The sequence below is a fragment of the Carassius carassius genome, chromosome 5, assembly GCF_963082965.1.
Source record: "Carassius carassius chromosome 5, fCarCar2.1, whole genome shotgun sequence".
NCBI lineage: Eukaryota > Metazoa > Chordata > Actinopteri > Cypriniformes > Cyprinidae > Carassius > Carassius carassius.
Window position 1 is genome coordinate 3,625,058 of NC_081759.1, and position 17,625 is coordinate 3,642,682.

The 17,625-nt window shown below is 37.0% G+C and overlaps 1 protein-coding gene across 1 annotated transcript in view; it reads left to right on the forward strand.

Annotated features, from left to right (window-relative positions):
• unc5ca (unc-5 netrin receptor Ca) overlaps window positions 1-17,625 on the forward strand; it is a 174,216-nt gene that overhangs the window by 104,327 nt on the left and 52,264 nt on the right. Inside the window, exon 5 of the mRNA XM_059549472.1 lies at window positions 15,182-15,362. Coding sequence (XP_059405455.1) covers window positions 15,182-15,362 — 181 coding nt within the window. The remainder of the gene's footprint in view (window positions 1-15,181; window positions 15,363-17,625) is intronic.

The following is a 17,625-nucleotide window of genomic DNA, read 5'->3' on the forward strand; positions in this document are numbered from 1 at the left end:
ACTTAATTAACAACAGCAGTTGTGCCAATTATGTTAATGAGACTGCTAATGCCAAGCAGTCAATAAGACAGACTTACAGTGTGTGTGTGTGTGTGTATTTGTTTATGCTACATGGGATAGTAAAAGCTGAAATTTTTGGCATTGTGGGTAATGGTTTGCGGTCCCCAGAAGGGGAAATAAATGCTTAAAAATAGTCGATGATGTCTATCTGAAAGTGTAACAATGCAAAGAGATTTTCTGTAAGGGGTGAGTTTGGGGTTTGGGGATAGAAAATAACGTTTGGTTAAAATGTAAAATTGAACTTGTAGCTGGTTGAGCTGTTTTCAACACTGATGATAGTAAGAACAGTATATTAGAATGATTTCTGAAGATCATGTGACACTGAAGACTGGAGTAATGATGCTGAAAATTCAACTGCGCATCACAGGAATAAATTACATTCCAACTAATATTATATTAGAAAACTGTTATTTAAAATTGTAATAATATTTCATTACATTTCTGTATAGTTGACTGTGTTGCAAAATATAGCTTGAAGTGTTTGACCAACATTCAAATATAATTAAACCAATAAATAATCGATTTAATCATTAATCAAATGTACTAATTTATTTGTTAATATTCCATTATTCCATAATATTAATATTCCAGGCTAATGTGGAAAACTGCTATAACTATATTTCTGCATGTCATTTTTAGCAGGATTCGTTTCCCAGTGATGTTTGAATGAATGTTTTGTTGCTCTAAGAAGTTCATGAAAAGAGTTCATCCAGCTGAGTGAATTCCAGGGCGGCTCTCTCTGTCTGTTCTCTGTGAAAATAGAAAAATCTCTTCACAGCGTTCCTCAAATATCTGTGTCTCACACATACACACACACACACACACCTCGGCCCGCAGACGACACTTCTGGAGGAGGCTGTCAGCGGCAGCGTCTGATCACAAAAAAGATGAAAGAGACATAAACCGATGCTACTTTCTTTCTGTAGATACAAAAGAAATCAGCTAAATGTGGACTGCATGGCGTGATTGTTTAAAACACATTATTTCAGATGATTCGATATGATTCATATGAAGAGATAGCAGATCAAACAAGGCATAGTGCACAAATAAAAGTCAAATTTTCACTAAAATTTTAAATCTGTCATCAATTATTCACTTACTTTCTTCTGTGAAACACGAGCTATGTGTGTGTGTGTGTGTGTGTGTGTGTGTGTTTGTTTGAGCTCAAGGTGAGAGTAAATTCCAGGTGTCTGTAATAACAGCGTTGGCTTGAGCTTCATATCCTCCACTGCTGGAGTCTTATTAGATGTCAGAATACAGTCTGAATGTTGAGATCTGCAGGACGGACACTGATGTACCTGTGTTTATTCTATGGAGAGACAGACAGGTTTGCTCTGAACTCAGATGTCAAATTGGAGATATCAAGTCTGCAGATAATATACACAACAATTCAAAAGTTGGGGGTCAGTAATATTTTTGTATTTTTTTATTTTTTTATTCATCATACATCATGATTTCAAATATTTGAACTTTCCTTTCGTCAAGGATTCCTGAAAAAAAAATCACAATTTCCACAAAATATTAACTGTTTCCAACATTGCTAACTATAAGAAATGTTTCTTGAGCAGCAAATCAGCATATTCAAATGATCTGAAGAAACATTTGACACTGAAGACTGGAGTAATGATGCTGAAAATTCAGCTTTGCATCATGGGAATAAATGACATTTTACAATAGATTACAATAAAAAAAAGTCATTAGAATTTTTTAAACATTTCATATTATTTCTGTTCAGTTTACTGTGTTTTTGATCAAATAATAATATTAATAATCATAATCTTTGTGATAGGGCTGGGCAGTATGACCTTAAATCAAAACCTTGATTAATTGAACACATTACCTCAATTATTTTATTTTATTTTATTTTTGCCCTCGTAGTACATACAGTAAATATACTCAACATTTATAGGCGGGATATATTTTATTTTTTCTAATGAAAGAGTGCATTTTTTATCTTTCATTTTTTTTGCAAACAAAGTAATGATTATTTCCATGTGAAAAGTAGAAAATAGCTTACAGTATATCTCTTCTAAGTGAATATTATTTTATTATTAATCGTTCATCCCCACTTGGTGAGAAAAATGGCTTTATAGCCTTGGTGGTAAAATTACATTTTAAAATATATTTAAATAGAAAACAGTTATTTAAAATTGTAATAATATTTCTGTTCAGTATACTGTATTTTTGATAAAATAAATATAGTCTTGGTGTGTATAAGAGACTTTTAAAACATTAGAACAACCCTAAATAATGATAATAATGTGCATATACGTAATATGCATTTTTAATTTATTTAGTTTTTGCTTAAAATTCTTCATTGGAATATTTATTTATTTATTGCCTTTTTCATTTTTGGCTTGATGCTAATATAAATATCTATTTTAAATGTATGACATAAATAAGCATATATATGCTGCCAATACTGTGCTCAGTGATTGGCTAGTTCTGTCACTCGGATTGATAGTAAGCTTAGATGCAGGCGAAAGCTAGCATTTTCCATCCTTATGAGTTGTGCTTAATATTTCATCTGCTATACTAGCACTTCTATACTGAGAGCAAGGCAAATTAAATATCATGCATTTTACACAACCTAGGTGGAAGCTGTAGCTGAGGTGGACTGTTCCTTTCATTACACCCGAACTTCCAATCAGTTTCTTCAGTCCTCTGGAAGAAGACTTCCACAGCATTGCTGAATGAATCGGTTCAGGTGTGTGAGATTACAGTAGCCGCACTGCACACGCCGATCATCAGTGCGATCGCTGAATACGCTGCATAATTCACGATAGCCCACTTAGTGCAGATGTAGAGCACTTTAGTGGAGTTGGTGTGTTCTTCATATAGCTCAGCTTCATGTACCTTCACTGAAGCCTATATATATATATATATCACAGCCGCCCACTGCATTTCCCCTTTGGAGGATTCCTTGATTGCAAGGGCTTGACGACGCTTACTTGAATCCACAAACGAGACTGTGTGCAATCTTCATAGCTCATGAAAGGACACAGCTTTCATTTCTAAAGAGGTGTGCGTTTAGGACGCTTGAGAATTTGAGGTTTTATTGTGTTTTTGGCCCTCACACACCTGGAGTTCTGTGGAGAAGATCTTCAGCAAATATTTAAAAGAGTTTTCTGTGGTATTGCTGGCAGCGTATGTGTTTATACTGGAGAATGATACAACCTCAGATTTCACTGATAGTGTTCAAATACCTTCATTCCAGGTAACTAAATTCAGAATTGAAGAAACATCTCCCTTTCAATTCGTGAATTTGAATTGAATTGGCCTAGACACACAGGAGAGTAATTGGAATCTAACAGTAATAATAATAATAATTTATTGCATCTTATGAAATCAATATGTCTATCTAGCTCTCTGTGCACCATGTATAACTCTAAGTATATATTCAACTGTACTTTTATCAAGGGACTCATGAACCACTATCACAAAATAAAAAAGTTGTGAATCATACAGGAAATGACACATACAATAGTATTAAGATTCAAGGGTTTGTAAACTTTTGAACGGGGTCATTTTTATAAATTCAGTTTTTATTTTGTCTTGTGGAGTATATGTATATATCTGTTATGTGAAATAGCTTGTTCAGGACAGTACTAAATAAAAAAATAGCCTGGAATTTTCATGATCCCTCTTATTTTGTTTCAGTTATTAACTTTTTGCACATTCTGCTAGGGGTATGTAAACTTATGAGCACAACTGTATATTTTACAATGTAATTGATGCATGTGCTAACGAAGTGAACAGCAATTGTGCTCAAGGCATACAGCAAGTATAGTCTATATGTAAAGAAGCAAAACAACACATTCATATGGGAAATCAGATTTAATCAACAATAAAATCCAACGTACAGTCACTGCTTAGTTCACCTGATAGGCCTAGAGCTTACACCAGCTCACCGGTTAATAAATCACTATAAAAGAAATAAAGCATTTCCTGTTATTCGTGTTATTTACAGAAAGGGTTGTTTCTCCCAACATTTAAAAGACATAGACTAATACACAACAAACAAAAAGTAGAGAAAAGAATATGATCGAACTTTGGACTCTAACTTCTGTCACTAAAAGCAAAACGGTATGGCCAAAATGAACGTAGACCACGGCACTACGGAAAAGTTATACTTACAGCATACAACTCACTGCATTTCACAAACACAAAGGATAATACATTTGTGCACATAAGATAAAGAAAACGGTGATACACGTGTACCAAATGAAAAAGAATATATATATATATATATATATATATATATATATATATATATATATATATATATATATATATATATATATATATATATTGGTTGCAATAATGTTGAAAAAAAAATCAGGCTCAGTGGATCGCCATTCAGATCGACATTCTACTACACATGTCAGACCACCTATTTCATGCCATAGGTAAAGTATACAGATAAGCTTGTGCACATTTGTGAGTTAAGGCTGTGGAATGACATTCTCAAAAGAATCCGAAAATACAAAAGCGCTCATTTGTAGACATTCTTAAGGCAGAACAGTAATGCAAAGGACTTTTTTTGTGCATTTTTTGTGCATTTTTTGTGCATTTGTTGTGCATGAAATAACGGGTACAGATACAGTATCTGAGGATCATTCTGTGAGCAAAGAAACAATAAATTCACTTGCCTTTGCCTGGATTGCCATGTGTGCACATGTGGATCTCTCGATTGCATTTGTGGATTGTGTGCACTCCTGTGGATCATTCCCGCGCATTTGTCTATGTTGCGCATGCGTATGCATCTCTCGTGTGCATTTGTGGATTTTGTATGCGAGAGTGGATCTCTCATGTGCATTTGTGGATTGTGTGCACACCTGTGGATCTCTCATGTGCATTTGTGTATTGTGTGCACGCCTGTGGATCTCTCATGTGCATTTGTGGATTGTGTGCACACCTGTGGATCTCTCATGTGCATTTGTGTATTGTGTGCACGCCTGTGGATCTCTCATGTGCATTTGTGGATTGTGTGCACGCCTGTGGATCTCTCATGTGCATTTGTGGATTGTGTGCACACCTGTGGATCTCTCATGTGTAGGGCTGTAGCTATCGAATATTTTAGTAATCGAGTATTCTACCAAAAATTCCATTGATTAATCGAGTAATCGAATAAAATGTGTTTTTGCTTAATTAAAGTGCAATATTAATTATGCAAGGGAAAATAAGACTCCTGGGTCTCTTACAATGAACAACTAAGTTTCCTTTTTTAGAAAAAAAATATTTTTTCATTTTTCAAAATGCAATGAATGCATACATCAAAAATAAACATTTAATTATTACCCATTGTTTCTCTGTCTGTACTTGTACTGTGAACAATGACAATAAAGTTGACAGATGAATTAAGTTAATTTAAGTGCCATTCAGTTGGGGTTTAAAATAAACCATTTTCTGAGATGCACATTAAACATTAAACACATAAAACATTCATTTAATTTATCTTTTAATTATAAAAAATTAAGCAAACTTAACTTTTTGGTAAACAAAGGGGATTTACTATTAAAAATAAAACATGAAAGAATGTGTTCATGTCCTTATTTAGTGAGACAGCACTCGCGCTTCAGTGTGTGTGATAAAGGAACTCGCACTTCTGCTCCATTCATTAACAGAGACACGCAGAACATGCAGGATTTATATTTAAATAGACTGTTCCGGCTTAATATTTACAGATATTAGTCCATATCGTGATTTGATGTAAGAGCAATGACCTATTTTTGATTAATTCATTAAAAATTTGGCAAATCCCATGCCATTCCACGTTAAACTGTAAAATCCATTTTTATGACTGGATTCCGCGATTCCCTCCACGTTTCCTGCATTGCGGAAATCATAGGGCCCTAGTTGTGGTATGCCAGCTCTATCTTGCAATGGAAACACGCCACGACGTTCTCTTTACGTTTGCCCGCGCCCTCAAATCAAAACACTGCTGACTCCTTGCAGAATGTGATTTCGGACGCAGCGCTTGTGTCTCCTTCCGCTTTGTGGGTGACGTAAACGCGTTGTGTCACATTAAAAAGCATTGCGAAAGAACCTGACGTGAGATTTAAAATAAATTAAAAGAGGCTTTGAGGCAGAGGAATTTGCCTCGATCATTTTTTGTAATCGAGTAACTCGAGTTACTCGAGGAATCGTTTCAGCCCTACTCATGTGCATTTGTGTATTGTGTGCATACCTGTGGATCTCTCATGTGCATTTGTGGATTGTGTGCACGCCTGTGGATCTCTCATGTGCATTTGTGGATTGTGTGCACGCCCGTGGATCTCTCATGTGCATTTGTGGATTGTGTGCACGCCTGTGGATCTCTCATGTGCATTTGTGGATTGTGTGCACGCCTGTGGATCTCTCATGTGCATTTGTGGATTGTGTGCACGCCCGTGGATCTCTCATGTGCATTTGTGGATTGTGTGCACGCCCGTGGATCTCTCATGTGCATTTGTGGATTGTGTGCACGCCTGTGGATCTCTCATGTGCATTTGTGGATTGTGTGCATACCTGTGGATCTCTCATGTGCATTTGTGGATTGTGTGCACGCCCGTGGATCTCTCATGTGCATTTGTGGATTGTGTGCACGCCTGTGGATCTCTCATGTGCATTTGTGGATTGTGTGCATACCTGTGGATCTCTCATGTGCATTTGTGGATTGTGTGCACGCCTGTGGATCTCACATGTGCATTTGTGGATTGTGTGCACACCTGTGGATCTCTCATGTGCATTTGTGGATTGTGTGCACGCCTGTGGATCTCTCATGTGCATTTGTGTATTGTGTGCACGCCTGTGGATCTCTCATGTGCATTTGTGTATTGTGTGCACGCCTGTGGATCTCTCATGTGCATTTGTGTATTGTGTGCAAACCTGTGGATCTCTCATGTGCATTTGTGGATTGTGTGCACGCCTGTGGATCTCTCATGTGCATTTGTGTATTGTGTGCACGCCTGTGGATCTCTCATGTGCATTTGTGTATTGTGTGCAAACCTGTGGATCTCTCATGTGCATTTGTGGATTGTGTGCACGCCTGTGGATCTCTCATGTGCATTTGTGTATTGTGTGCACGCCTGTGGATCTCTCATGTGCATTTGTGTATTGTGTGCACGCCTGTGGATCTCTCATGTGCATTTGTGTATTGTGTGCATACCTGTGGATCTCTCATGTGCATTTGTGGATTGTGTGCACGCCTGTGGATCTCTCATGTGCATTTGTGTATTGTGTGCATACCTGTGGATCTCTCATGTGCATTTGTGTATTGTGTGCACGCCTGTGGATCTCTCATGTGCATTTGTGGATTGTGTGCATACCTGTGGATCTCTCATGTGCATTTGTGGATTGTATGCACACCTGTGGATCTTTTCCATGCATTTGTCAATTTTGTGCACACATATGGATCTCTTACGTGCTTTTGTGGATTGTGTGTGTGAGTGTGGATCTCTTTCATGCATTTGTAGTAGGATTTGATATTGTTTTCACTCCATATCAGAGCATTTTAATGAGTACAAGTACAGGACCACAGTTTTGCGCATGATACCAGTATTAGTGCATCCCTACATCAAAGTAAATCCATTAATGTTGTTTAAAGCTTCAGGAACACGCATTTTTGCATTCAATAGTTTCCCAGCCTTCAAATCAATATGTTCTGTCCTAAATAATAACTTCTTCTTAATGGGGAGAGTGTTTATTTTTTAAAATCAAATATCCATCACCTACACACATGGACGCATAAATACACATATCTATTCTGGCACATAGAAAAAGCAATTATCTGAGAGATATTTAAATATTTCACAAAACTTTCTGATTGGTTTGTGTGTTTGTGTGTGTTTGGTTGTTGATTCTGGGTTTGCCCGGCGGGCACAGGAACTCTGTTCTGGCGGTAAACACCAACAGGAGAAAATGAGCAGGTGCGTGAAGAGCGTCTCTCTGCCTCTTTCATCCTGATCAGCAGACGAGTCCCTGCAGAGAGAAATCAGGCCGTCCAGAGACAGCCGTGATTGGGCTGAATGTGAGCTTCACAGAGACACGGCTGCGAGAGATAAGGACCAAATGTCAGTCACGCTCAAAGAGAGTGCACTACAAACATGCGGTTTACACACTGGTGAGCGTACACTACATATCCAAAGTTTGTACTCACTTTTTTCACTCGGTGGGTTTAGCTTTTTCACATTTTATGAGTCATCAAAACTACATCTTATTTCTTCTGAAGAAAATATGAGTGGTCTGGTCTCTATATATGATTCAGAGTCAGGTCTTTCCTTCAATTCAAGTAATTTTTAGTCTGTTTTCTCATCCTTCAGACGCCTGATCACTAATGTAACAACACACATGATTTGGGGAATCATTGATATCTGGAACACAAATGAAATGGGTTTCACAACAAAATTTATATTTTGTGGTTAGGGATGTATATGGATTTTTCAGCCTTAATTCTGAGAATTCTTCATAATAATAATGCTGCTTAACAGATATTTCTATGAAATTACACAAATAAAGAATTTATGATTTAGATGCTTTACCAGCAGTATTGAAGTAGTTCTCATACAGGCTTCTTTTCTTTCATTATCTGCTACAACACATTCAGTTTTGTAAAGTAATTCATGTTGAAGCAGAGGTTATTTAGACACAATTTATGTTTTTACAGCAGGGTTATTATCCTGAACTAAAACTAACATGAAAACCATTAAACATATTTCTATAGTAAATAAAACAACAATAACATTATAATATAACATCCTTAAAAATTATAGAAAATTTACAGTGAGGGTTCATTTCAAAATGTGGGATATTCGTAGGCTTAAGCCTAATGTATCAAAAATGAAAAAAAAAAAAATAATAATTACATTTACACAAAGGCTCTTAGTGCATGTTATGGTTATTAAACAGTCATGATGAAAACCATTAAAATGTAAATTTCCATATGTTGTATTAAGGGGCTTTCATTTCAGTCTACAGGCTAATGAAAGTTTTTGAATGAAAAATCCTGACCTTGGCTGTTGGTCCTCTGTACAAGGCTGCACGTTCACGAGACTTCATGTCACAATTTACTCTGACTCACACCATAAAAAAAAAAAAAACTTGAACAAAATAAGTAGTGAGAAATTAAGATTAATAGGCTAAAACTGCAACATGACAAACGCCTACAAATCCTACAGAAACTAGGATATTAATTTGGAAAGTTTAGATTACGTTTAGGAGGTGCGCATTATGCCATAAAAAATAAAATGATTGAAAATGTGGCTTATTGTTGCATGTTATAGGCCTAGTTCGAACACATATCTGGCATTTTTTAACACATTTATTCCAAATACAGAGCCCATCACATGCCAAAGATTATGTCCATGAATTAAGAAACTTACCGCTTTTTATCGTTCCTTTGTATTAATTAAAAGGTGTTTAAATAGTAATGAAACCATTTTTTTAAATAACAATAATAATAGTACTGATAATAATATGGTTTTATATACAGTTTGGCATGCAGAGGATTGGGGGAATCCATCAAATGTAAAAAATAAATAATGAATTAGACAACACAATACGACTTAAGAATTTTGAACCCCTGATTCACAGCATTCGTTTCCAAATGCAGAAATCAAAATTGCCTCAAACCTAGGCCCTAGCTGGCCCTTGTCCGACTGCTTACCATTATGCGCAGCCATTTTTTCTCTCTCTCTTGCTTTTTTATTACAAAGTTCCCTTTCAGTTGCACACTCTCGACGTCAAGTCGGTCACTGACGAATTGGGATATCGCTTTGATAGACTACGAGTGTAAAGTAAATGAGCCAATGCATATTAGCATGCAATTATTGCATCCAGCTGGCTCTGATTACAGTGTGAGTATAAGAAGGCAGCAGGTGCAATGCATACCAGCTTTTCGCTTCGGAGCCGAGTGACAGTATCGTTCTGCTCAATTGTGTGTCCAGTCATGAAGCTTCCTGTGGCGAGACAGCGCTTCAGCGGTAGTCAATCCAGAGTCAAGTGGGTTGTGCACACGGGTTCCTTAGAGGGGCCAGGAGGTTAAATTCTTCCTGGCCCCCCTCTATACCCTCTTGGTGTCACAGTGTCTGGTCTGTGTTTCCCTGGGTGTCCACTAGTGGTCTCACTTCCCCATAGTCACCCCACTGCAGGCACTACATTTCCCACAAAGCCTTGTCCCTGCGTCACTGTTAATTGCACACCTGTTAATTGCACTCAGCTGTCTCCACTTTCATCGTTTTCACCTGTCTATATAAACCGGTCTGTTTCTATCTGTTTTATGGAGTCCTGTTTCATGTCACCCTGTTTCTCGTGTTCCCTAATTGCTTCTCGTGTTTTCTTGTGTTTTTCATGTTTCTTGTTTTTTGGACTGCTTTTAATTGTTTTTGACCTCCTGCCTGTTTTGGATTTGATTCTGGATTTCCCTTTAAACACTGCTATTGGATCTCTTGTTTCCCGTGTGCATTCGTGACACTTGGGACCTGTCTCTAGTGCTTAAATCACTACATCAGGGCCCATTTGAGCTTTGCATTCAGTTGAGCTAAAGTTTCTTTCATTGAAAACTCTGCTCCTGCTTGCATTGGCCTCCATCAAGAGGGTAGGGGACCTGCATGCATTTTTGGTCGATGATTCGTGCTTAGAGTTTAAGCCAGCTGATTCCCAGGTAATCCTGAGGCCCCGACCCGGCTACGTGCCCAAGGTTCCCACTACACCCTTCAAAAACCAAGTGGTGAAGCTGCAAGCGTTGCCCCTGGCCTTGCTCTGTTATGGAGGCCGGCAGAAGGGGAATGCCGTCTCTAAGCAGAGGATGGCCCACTGGATTGTGGATGCCATAACCCTGGCTTATCAGGCACAGGGTGTGCCCTGCCCTTTCAGGTTGCAAGCTCACTCAGCTAGAAGTGTTGCATCCTCCTCCTTCTGCCTTCACAATAGGGTTACAATCACCTCCAATAGCCACATTTCCACTGTCGGGCCAGTGCGAGCCAGGGCTTAAAGCGGGCCGGGCGGGGCTCATAGCCTCGGGACAGTAGCACGAGGCCAGAATAGCGCAGGGTTTCTACAGTGGAGCCTGAAGCTCTGCTGCACGTCACTAAAACACGCCCTTTACACGGCTCTCAGAACAACGTCACGCAACCTCATAATTTCACCAACAAAGAGAAGTTATCAGAAAACTAAGAAATAAGTCACCAGAACATGCGCGATCACAAAACGAACATGATAAAAGCGGCCGTTTGTTTGTATGCTTTTTATATATTCAAATTCAAAAGCATCAATGTTTTAACTATAGAATGTGATACATTGATCATATTGATTTATTTTATCAGGACTCAAAATTAATAACACATAAATACACTTATTTCTATTTTATTTATTTCTAACGCTTATGAAAATAGCCTGCTTATTCAGTCGTGTCTGTTTCTGTTTATTTGTAGCCACAGTATGTCACATTTAGAATGAATGATAATATCTCTATTTTTATAAAAGCCCCCGAACAAAAAACAGTATTATATTTTTTTATGATAGGCAACGTGGAGCTAAACTCCTGAGACGAGGCTTGTGACAGATCATATAAGTTACTAAATAAATACACGATTGTGATAGAGAATAAGAAGCTGACGTCTGATTTCTTCAAGCGGTCATACCATGTTTAATCCACATTGGATCAAGTTATTTCAAACACTCGCTGCTGACTGAAAGTGAGTTTTGAGCTTGACTTATTTAAAAAAGTGTTTAATGCTGGTGTTATAGCTGTTATCTTTCTGAAATGATCCGCAACGCAGACTCTCTATTTTTATAAAAGCTCCCGAACAAAAATCATTATTATATTTTGATGATATGCAACGTGGAGCTAAACTCACGAAACGAGATGACAGATAAAATGTTACTTAATAAATACACAATTGTGATAGAGAATAAGAAGCTGACGTCTGATTTATCCAAGCGGTCATATTTACCATGTTTACTATTGTAACGTTAATGTTTAGCGTGCATTGTCTTTTACATCGCTTATAAATATTTCTGCCTTGTTTAGTGATTATAATCCACATCGGATCAAGTTATTTCAAACACTTGCTGCTAACTAAGAGTGAGTTTTGAGCTCAGCTTATTTTAAAAAGTCTTTAATACCGGTGTTAAAGCTGTTATCTTTCTGAAATGATCCGCGCTGACGCCCGTCAGACGCGGAGAAACTCTGCCTTTGTTCATAACCCCTCCTCTAGCCCCAGCTGGCCCACTTTGGCCCAAGGTTTTCGTCGGCCAAAATACCCTGGCCGTTGGCCCCGAGGAAGCCCCGGCGAGGCACCATCAAGCCCCGGAAGTGACAGTGGAAACGCAACTGGCACTGGCACGCACTAGCACGCCCGGTTTAAGCTCGATAGTGGAAACACAGCTAATTTCTCCTTATACACCTAAATTAATGTTGTATGTGTATTTGCTTCCGAAAACTCCATCGGGAAGGATGGGGCTTCCGCAGCGTCCCTGTTCCCAGTGGAATGGGTACATGTTCCCAGAATTATCCAATCTCACTAAGTGTGGTTGTGCTTTGACAATGGTGATTGGAACTACTTGTTCCAAGCCCTGGCCTATGGAATGGAGACGTCACATCCCGTCGCCACAGTTGCTGTACCACCGCTGAGCCGCCGGGTCTCCGGCTCGTCTCCTCAGTGAAAAGCTGGTATGCATTGCACCTGCTGCCTTATTGTACTCACGCTGTGATCAGCGACAGCTGAATGCAATAATTGCATGCCAATGTGCATTGGCTCGTTTAGTTTACACTCAAAGTAGATTGGTCTATCAAAGCGGTAACCCAATTCCTCGGTCACTGACGTGACATCATTGTTCCCTCCTTCAGGTAACGAGGGTTACCATACGTAAACCGAGACCTTTCTGTTTCAGCCATTAAAATAGTTCATAGTTTTTTTTTTAATTGCAAAGTTATATTTTTTATTATTTCATTATGAAATAATTTAGAAAAAGGTTTTAGTTTGAATCTATAGTTAACAATAGTAACGATAATCAACTTAAAGTACATTTAGTGATCTATAAAAAGTACAGAATCCGAAATGTACAGTATCTATATATGTATGTTTTATTTAGATTTATCAACTTTTCTCCTGCAGTGATTTTTTTTTTTCACTGCTGTACGTGTGCGCCCATATTTTACATCCACAGAACTGTGTATGCTGTTTTCCGAGCTTGAATCTGAGTTGTAAATGAATATTTGAAACAGGTGTTGTATACAACAAAATACTTTCTTAAAAGCACAGCGGGATGACAATATGAGCATACTGAGAACAACTCTCACATACAAGAGCTCACGCGTATGTGTGTGTGAACCTGTGGGACCCTGAATGTACTCATTTTCTTCTAATGCTATTGTAGAAAGATGTGTGCATGTGTGGAGGTGACAGTAGCACCAAATACAGTAATCTGAGGGTTTAGTTTGACAGCTGGGAGTTGGGTTACCTTTGCTAGATGTAATGAGGTAAAATGCATAAGGAAGTGTGCATGCACGCACAAGTGCTAATGTCACAGCTGGAGTGTGAGCAGCTGATTGGGCGAGATTCCCTCCCGCTGAGCCAATGAGGGGGTGATTTTTTTTACTCTATTCCCTCCAGACGAGCTCTCAGCAGCCTCCGGGCACACCGCTGTGACACATTTACACAGGCAAACACACACATCTGTGTCTTGCTCGGCTGATTGACATGCTGTAGTGTTAATGCATCAGAAGTATATGTGAACAGCTTGTAATGCGAAGGCTACTATCCTGTTGAGCGGCAGGGCTAATGACTTTTCAATTGTTTCTGCATTTGGAGAAATATGTAAAGTGAATCTCCTTTGTAAAAACTAATGAGCTGCCTAACTAGGCAGCATTTAAGGCATCATTGACTTGGCTGTTCCACACTTTAGGCAGCATATTCGGACCAATTTTGAGGGAGCAATGCATCTATAAAACAATCCCAGAATGCACTGCAGTTAACTCAGTGGAAAGAATAGTCAGGAGAAAGTATAGTGTCTCTTCTGCTCACCTGCATTTATTTGAAGAAAAAAAACCACCATAAAATTAATAATATTGTGAAACATTATTACAATTTAAAATAGCTTATTTTTATTTGAATATTTATTCAAATGTAATTTATTCCTGTGATAAAGCTGAATTTTCTGCATCATTACTCCAGTTTTCAGTGTCACATGATCCTTCAGAAATCATTCGAATATGATGATTTGCTGCTAAGGAAACAGTTCTGATTATTATCAATACAGAAAAAAGTTCTGCTACTTTGGATTTTTGTGGAATTAAAAGTAAATAAAAGTATTTCTTTTAACTATTTTGAATGGTTATAGTGTACGTGTATAAACACACACACACACACACACACATATACAGGTACATGACATATAAACATATGCATGTATATGTTTCATTCAGTATTTCATTCTGATAATTAGTAATAGCATTGTTAAAAAAAAATTATCCACTTAAAACTTACTATTTTGTCCAATATGTATGTGCTTATTAGAGTTATTTTGTGACTAATTTGATTAAAAACTTACTCTGGATGAAAGCAAATAATTTTTTATTTTCTCACATTTTTATTGTATTTATTTATTGTAGTATATCTCATAGTTTCTGTAAAATTCTGTTTAAGAATCTGTTTAAAAAATTTGTAAGAAAATGACAGTCAGCAAAAGTTGATTGGTCGAGTCTTAGTGAAGAGTCAGTTATGTATTGAACTGTCTGTTGTTCAGATTCCTTTGATTTTGGCGTCCTTGAGATGCTCTTCAAGCTAAACCACCAGCCACTTCCTGTTTCTCCTTCAATGTTTTCTGGAGATATTAGCACGCCACTTTTGTGATTAAAGACGGTGTCTAAAAATATCCTCACAAGTCTTTTGCCTGCATGCAATTTCCTTTTAATGTCTCCACAATGTTCTTTTTTGTAAAATGTGTGCTATCGTTTCACAAAATTACTCAAGCTCTGAGTCAGTGTTGCCCTGAGGAGTTAGCTTTGAAGCTAATTAAATCGTTTGATAATTTCAGACTCATAAGCGGATATTGCAGGAGGACGTCCTGATTTAACAGGCCATCAGGTGCAGCCATATGGATTTCACTAATGTCTTCTCATCTCTCGGTCTCTGTGCAGGTGGAATGGCTGAAGAACGAAGAGATTATTGATCCTGCAGACGATCGGAATTTCTACATCACCATCGATCATAACCTGATCATCAAGCAGGCGCGGCTTTCTGACACCGCTAACTACACCTGCGTCGCTAAGAACATTGTTGCTAAGAGACGAAGCACCACGGCTACAGTGATCGTCTATGGTGAGTTTGGCATTACTTGTGCTGTTTAATCTAATAATTAATTAATATAAAATGTACTATGAATGATAAAATATTACCTGAAACTAAAAACAATGAAATCACAAACCATATCTAAAAAAATTCCAGAAAGTATAGACTCACGAAGACTATGAAAGTGAAAAAGACAATAAAAAAAGCAAATGTGAGATCAAAACAATTAGGAGATTAAAAATACCTTTTGTTTTGTTAGTTTTTTTCTCATTTGCTTTTTTCAGCTTCATAGTGTGCAGGCCTTTGTTGCCGCTTTTTCACCAATTTACATTCAAATTAAAGTTAATATTAAAATAAATAAACATATAATATTAATTATATTATATAATATAATGATTATATAATATAATACAATAATAATAATTTTCTAGTAATATAATTCCAATAAATATATGCAATAATAAATCAATATTTTATTTTAACATTTGTCAAATTAAAATATATATATTAACACAAATAAATATATATATATATATATATATATATATATATATATATATATATATATATATATACATAACATTTTTATGTTGTTATTTTTGTGACATTTGCATTTTAATATTATGATTAATGTGGTTTTGAACGTTTGTTTGACTTTTGAGTTTTCTGACAGTTTTGATTTGTGCTTATTCAGTGATAAATTCAATGATATATTCAAGCCAATAGTTAATCAGTTTTTTAAATTAGTTGTTTTAGTTGGTTAAACTTCTTCTGTACATTTTTGAACTGGTAAAAATATTTTTTGGTTTAAAGCAGGAGTGCCCAAACCTGCTCCTGGCGATCGACTGTCCTGCAAACTTTAGCTCCAATCCTAATCAAACACACCTGTAGCAACTAATTAAGGTCTTCAGGCTCACTTAAAAATGAAAAGCAGGTGTGTTTGATTAGGGTTGGAGCCAAACTTTGCAGGACAGTCGATCGCCAGGAGCAGGGTTGGGCAACCCCTGGTTTAAAGTCACAATGAAACTGAAGTATCGACGGATCTTTTCTTCTTTTGTGATGTACATCCGAGTGTATAGCGGATTATCAAAAGAGAAGAAAAAAGGTGGGCGGGGCCTTTGTTCTATGTATTGATTGGATGTTGAGATGTGGGCGTGGCATTCAAAAGTCTATGCCATGAACGTGAACTAGCAGGGGCGGAGCTTAAAGCAGACTGAATGATTGGAGGATTCCTGCATCCGTCATAGAGAGAATCTGTCGATTTCACTGAAAGGTCTAGTTATGACATTTTTGTAACTTATTGTTCACAATAAGATCCATAATATGCATTTGGAAAGTAGATACAGTGAGATTTCTTTTCATGCCCATTTAAAAAGAAACAATAAGCAATGGTGTAACTAGCGGCTTGTAAGCTGCAGTTTCTGGGAAGGTTTTTCCCAGGGTCAAGTGGGAGAAGAGCTTTCATAAAATTCATTAAAAAGTTTCTAGCTTGTAATTATAAGTTTGACGAAGACATGAATGAACCTTTTTTTATTAGCTGGAATCTCATAATTACTGTAATTTCGACAGGGTGTGAATGCATCATTACAGCACTTGCGACTTCTTTTTCTTCTTCTTTTCAACACCTTTAAGCAATTAATTTAACAAAAACAGTTTGTGCAAAAAACTTTTCAAAAGTTGTTTTGTATATCATTTTAGTCTTAGGTGTGCTTTGTGTGTTTTGTTTTTCATATTTTAAGCTTAACTGGAACTTTAAATAGAAATGCAGCGTGACATTTGGAAAATTTTCATTTGACTTAATTTGTTACAGTGCTTGCCTTATTTGCACACTGAAATATGATAATTTGATTGATTGTTGTTTACCTCTGTTTTACATTATCTATGTTGTTTATTGGTTATATATATATTTTTTCTCTCGGTTTCTTTCACTAAGAGTCATTTTACATAAAAATAGGGTAAAAATTGGTTCAGAAGAATTCAGAATATTAATAATCATAATAGCATGTACTAAAATAATGCTTTGTCAAACTTAAAATGAACATCATAAAATTCTGCTTTTATTACATAAAACTGTGACACACAGCAATCAACATAATTCTGACACTTTCTACAGCTTGTCAGGAAGTGAATAATCTCTTTCAATTTTCACAGACTTTGCATGATTTTTACTGTGGAGTATATTATTATAGCACATGTAAAATTACAGCTTGAACTCCTGAGGTGGACCAATACCATTTTCTGAAGGTAAAGCACCTCCTTTCACTAACCCTTAGTTTAGAAAAGAACCAAAGCT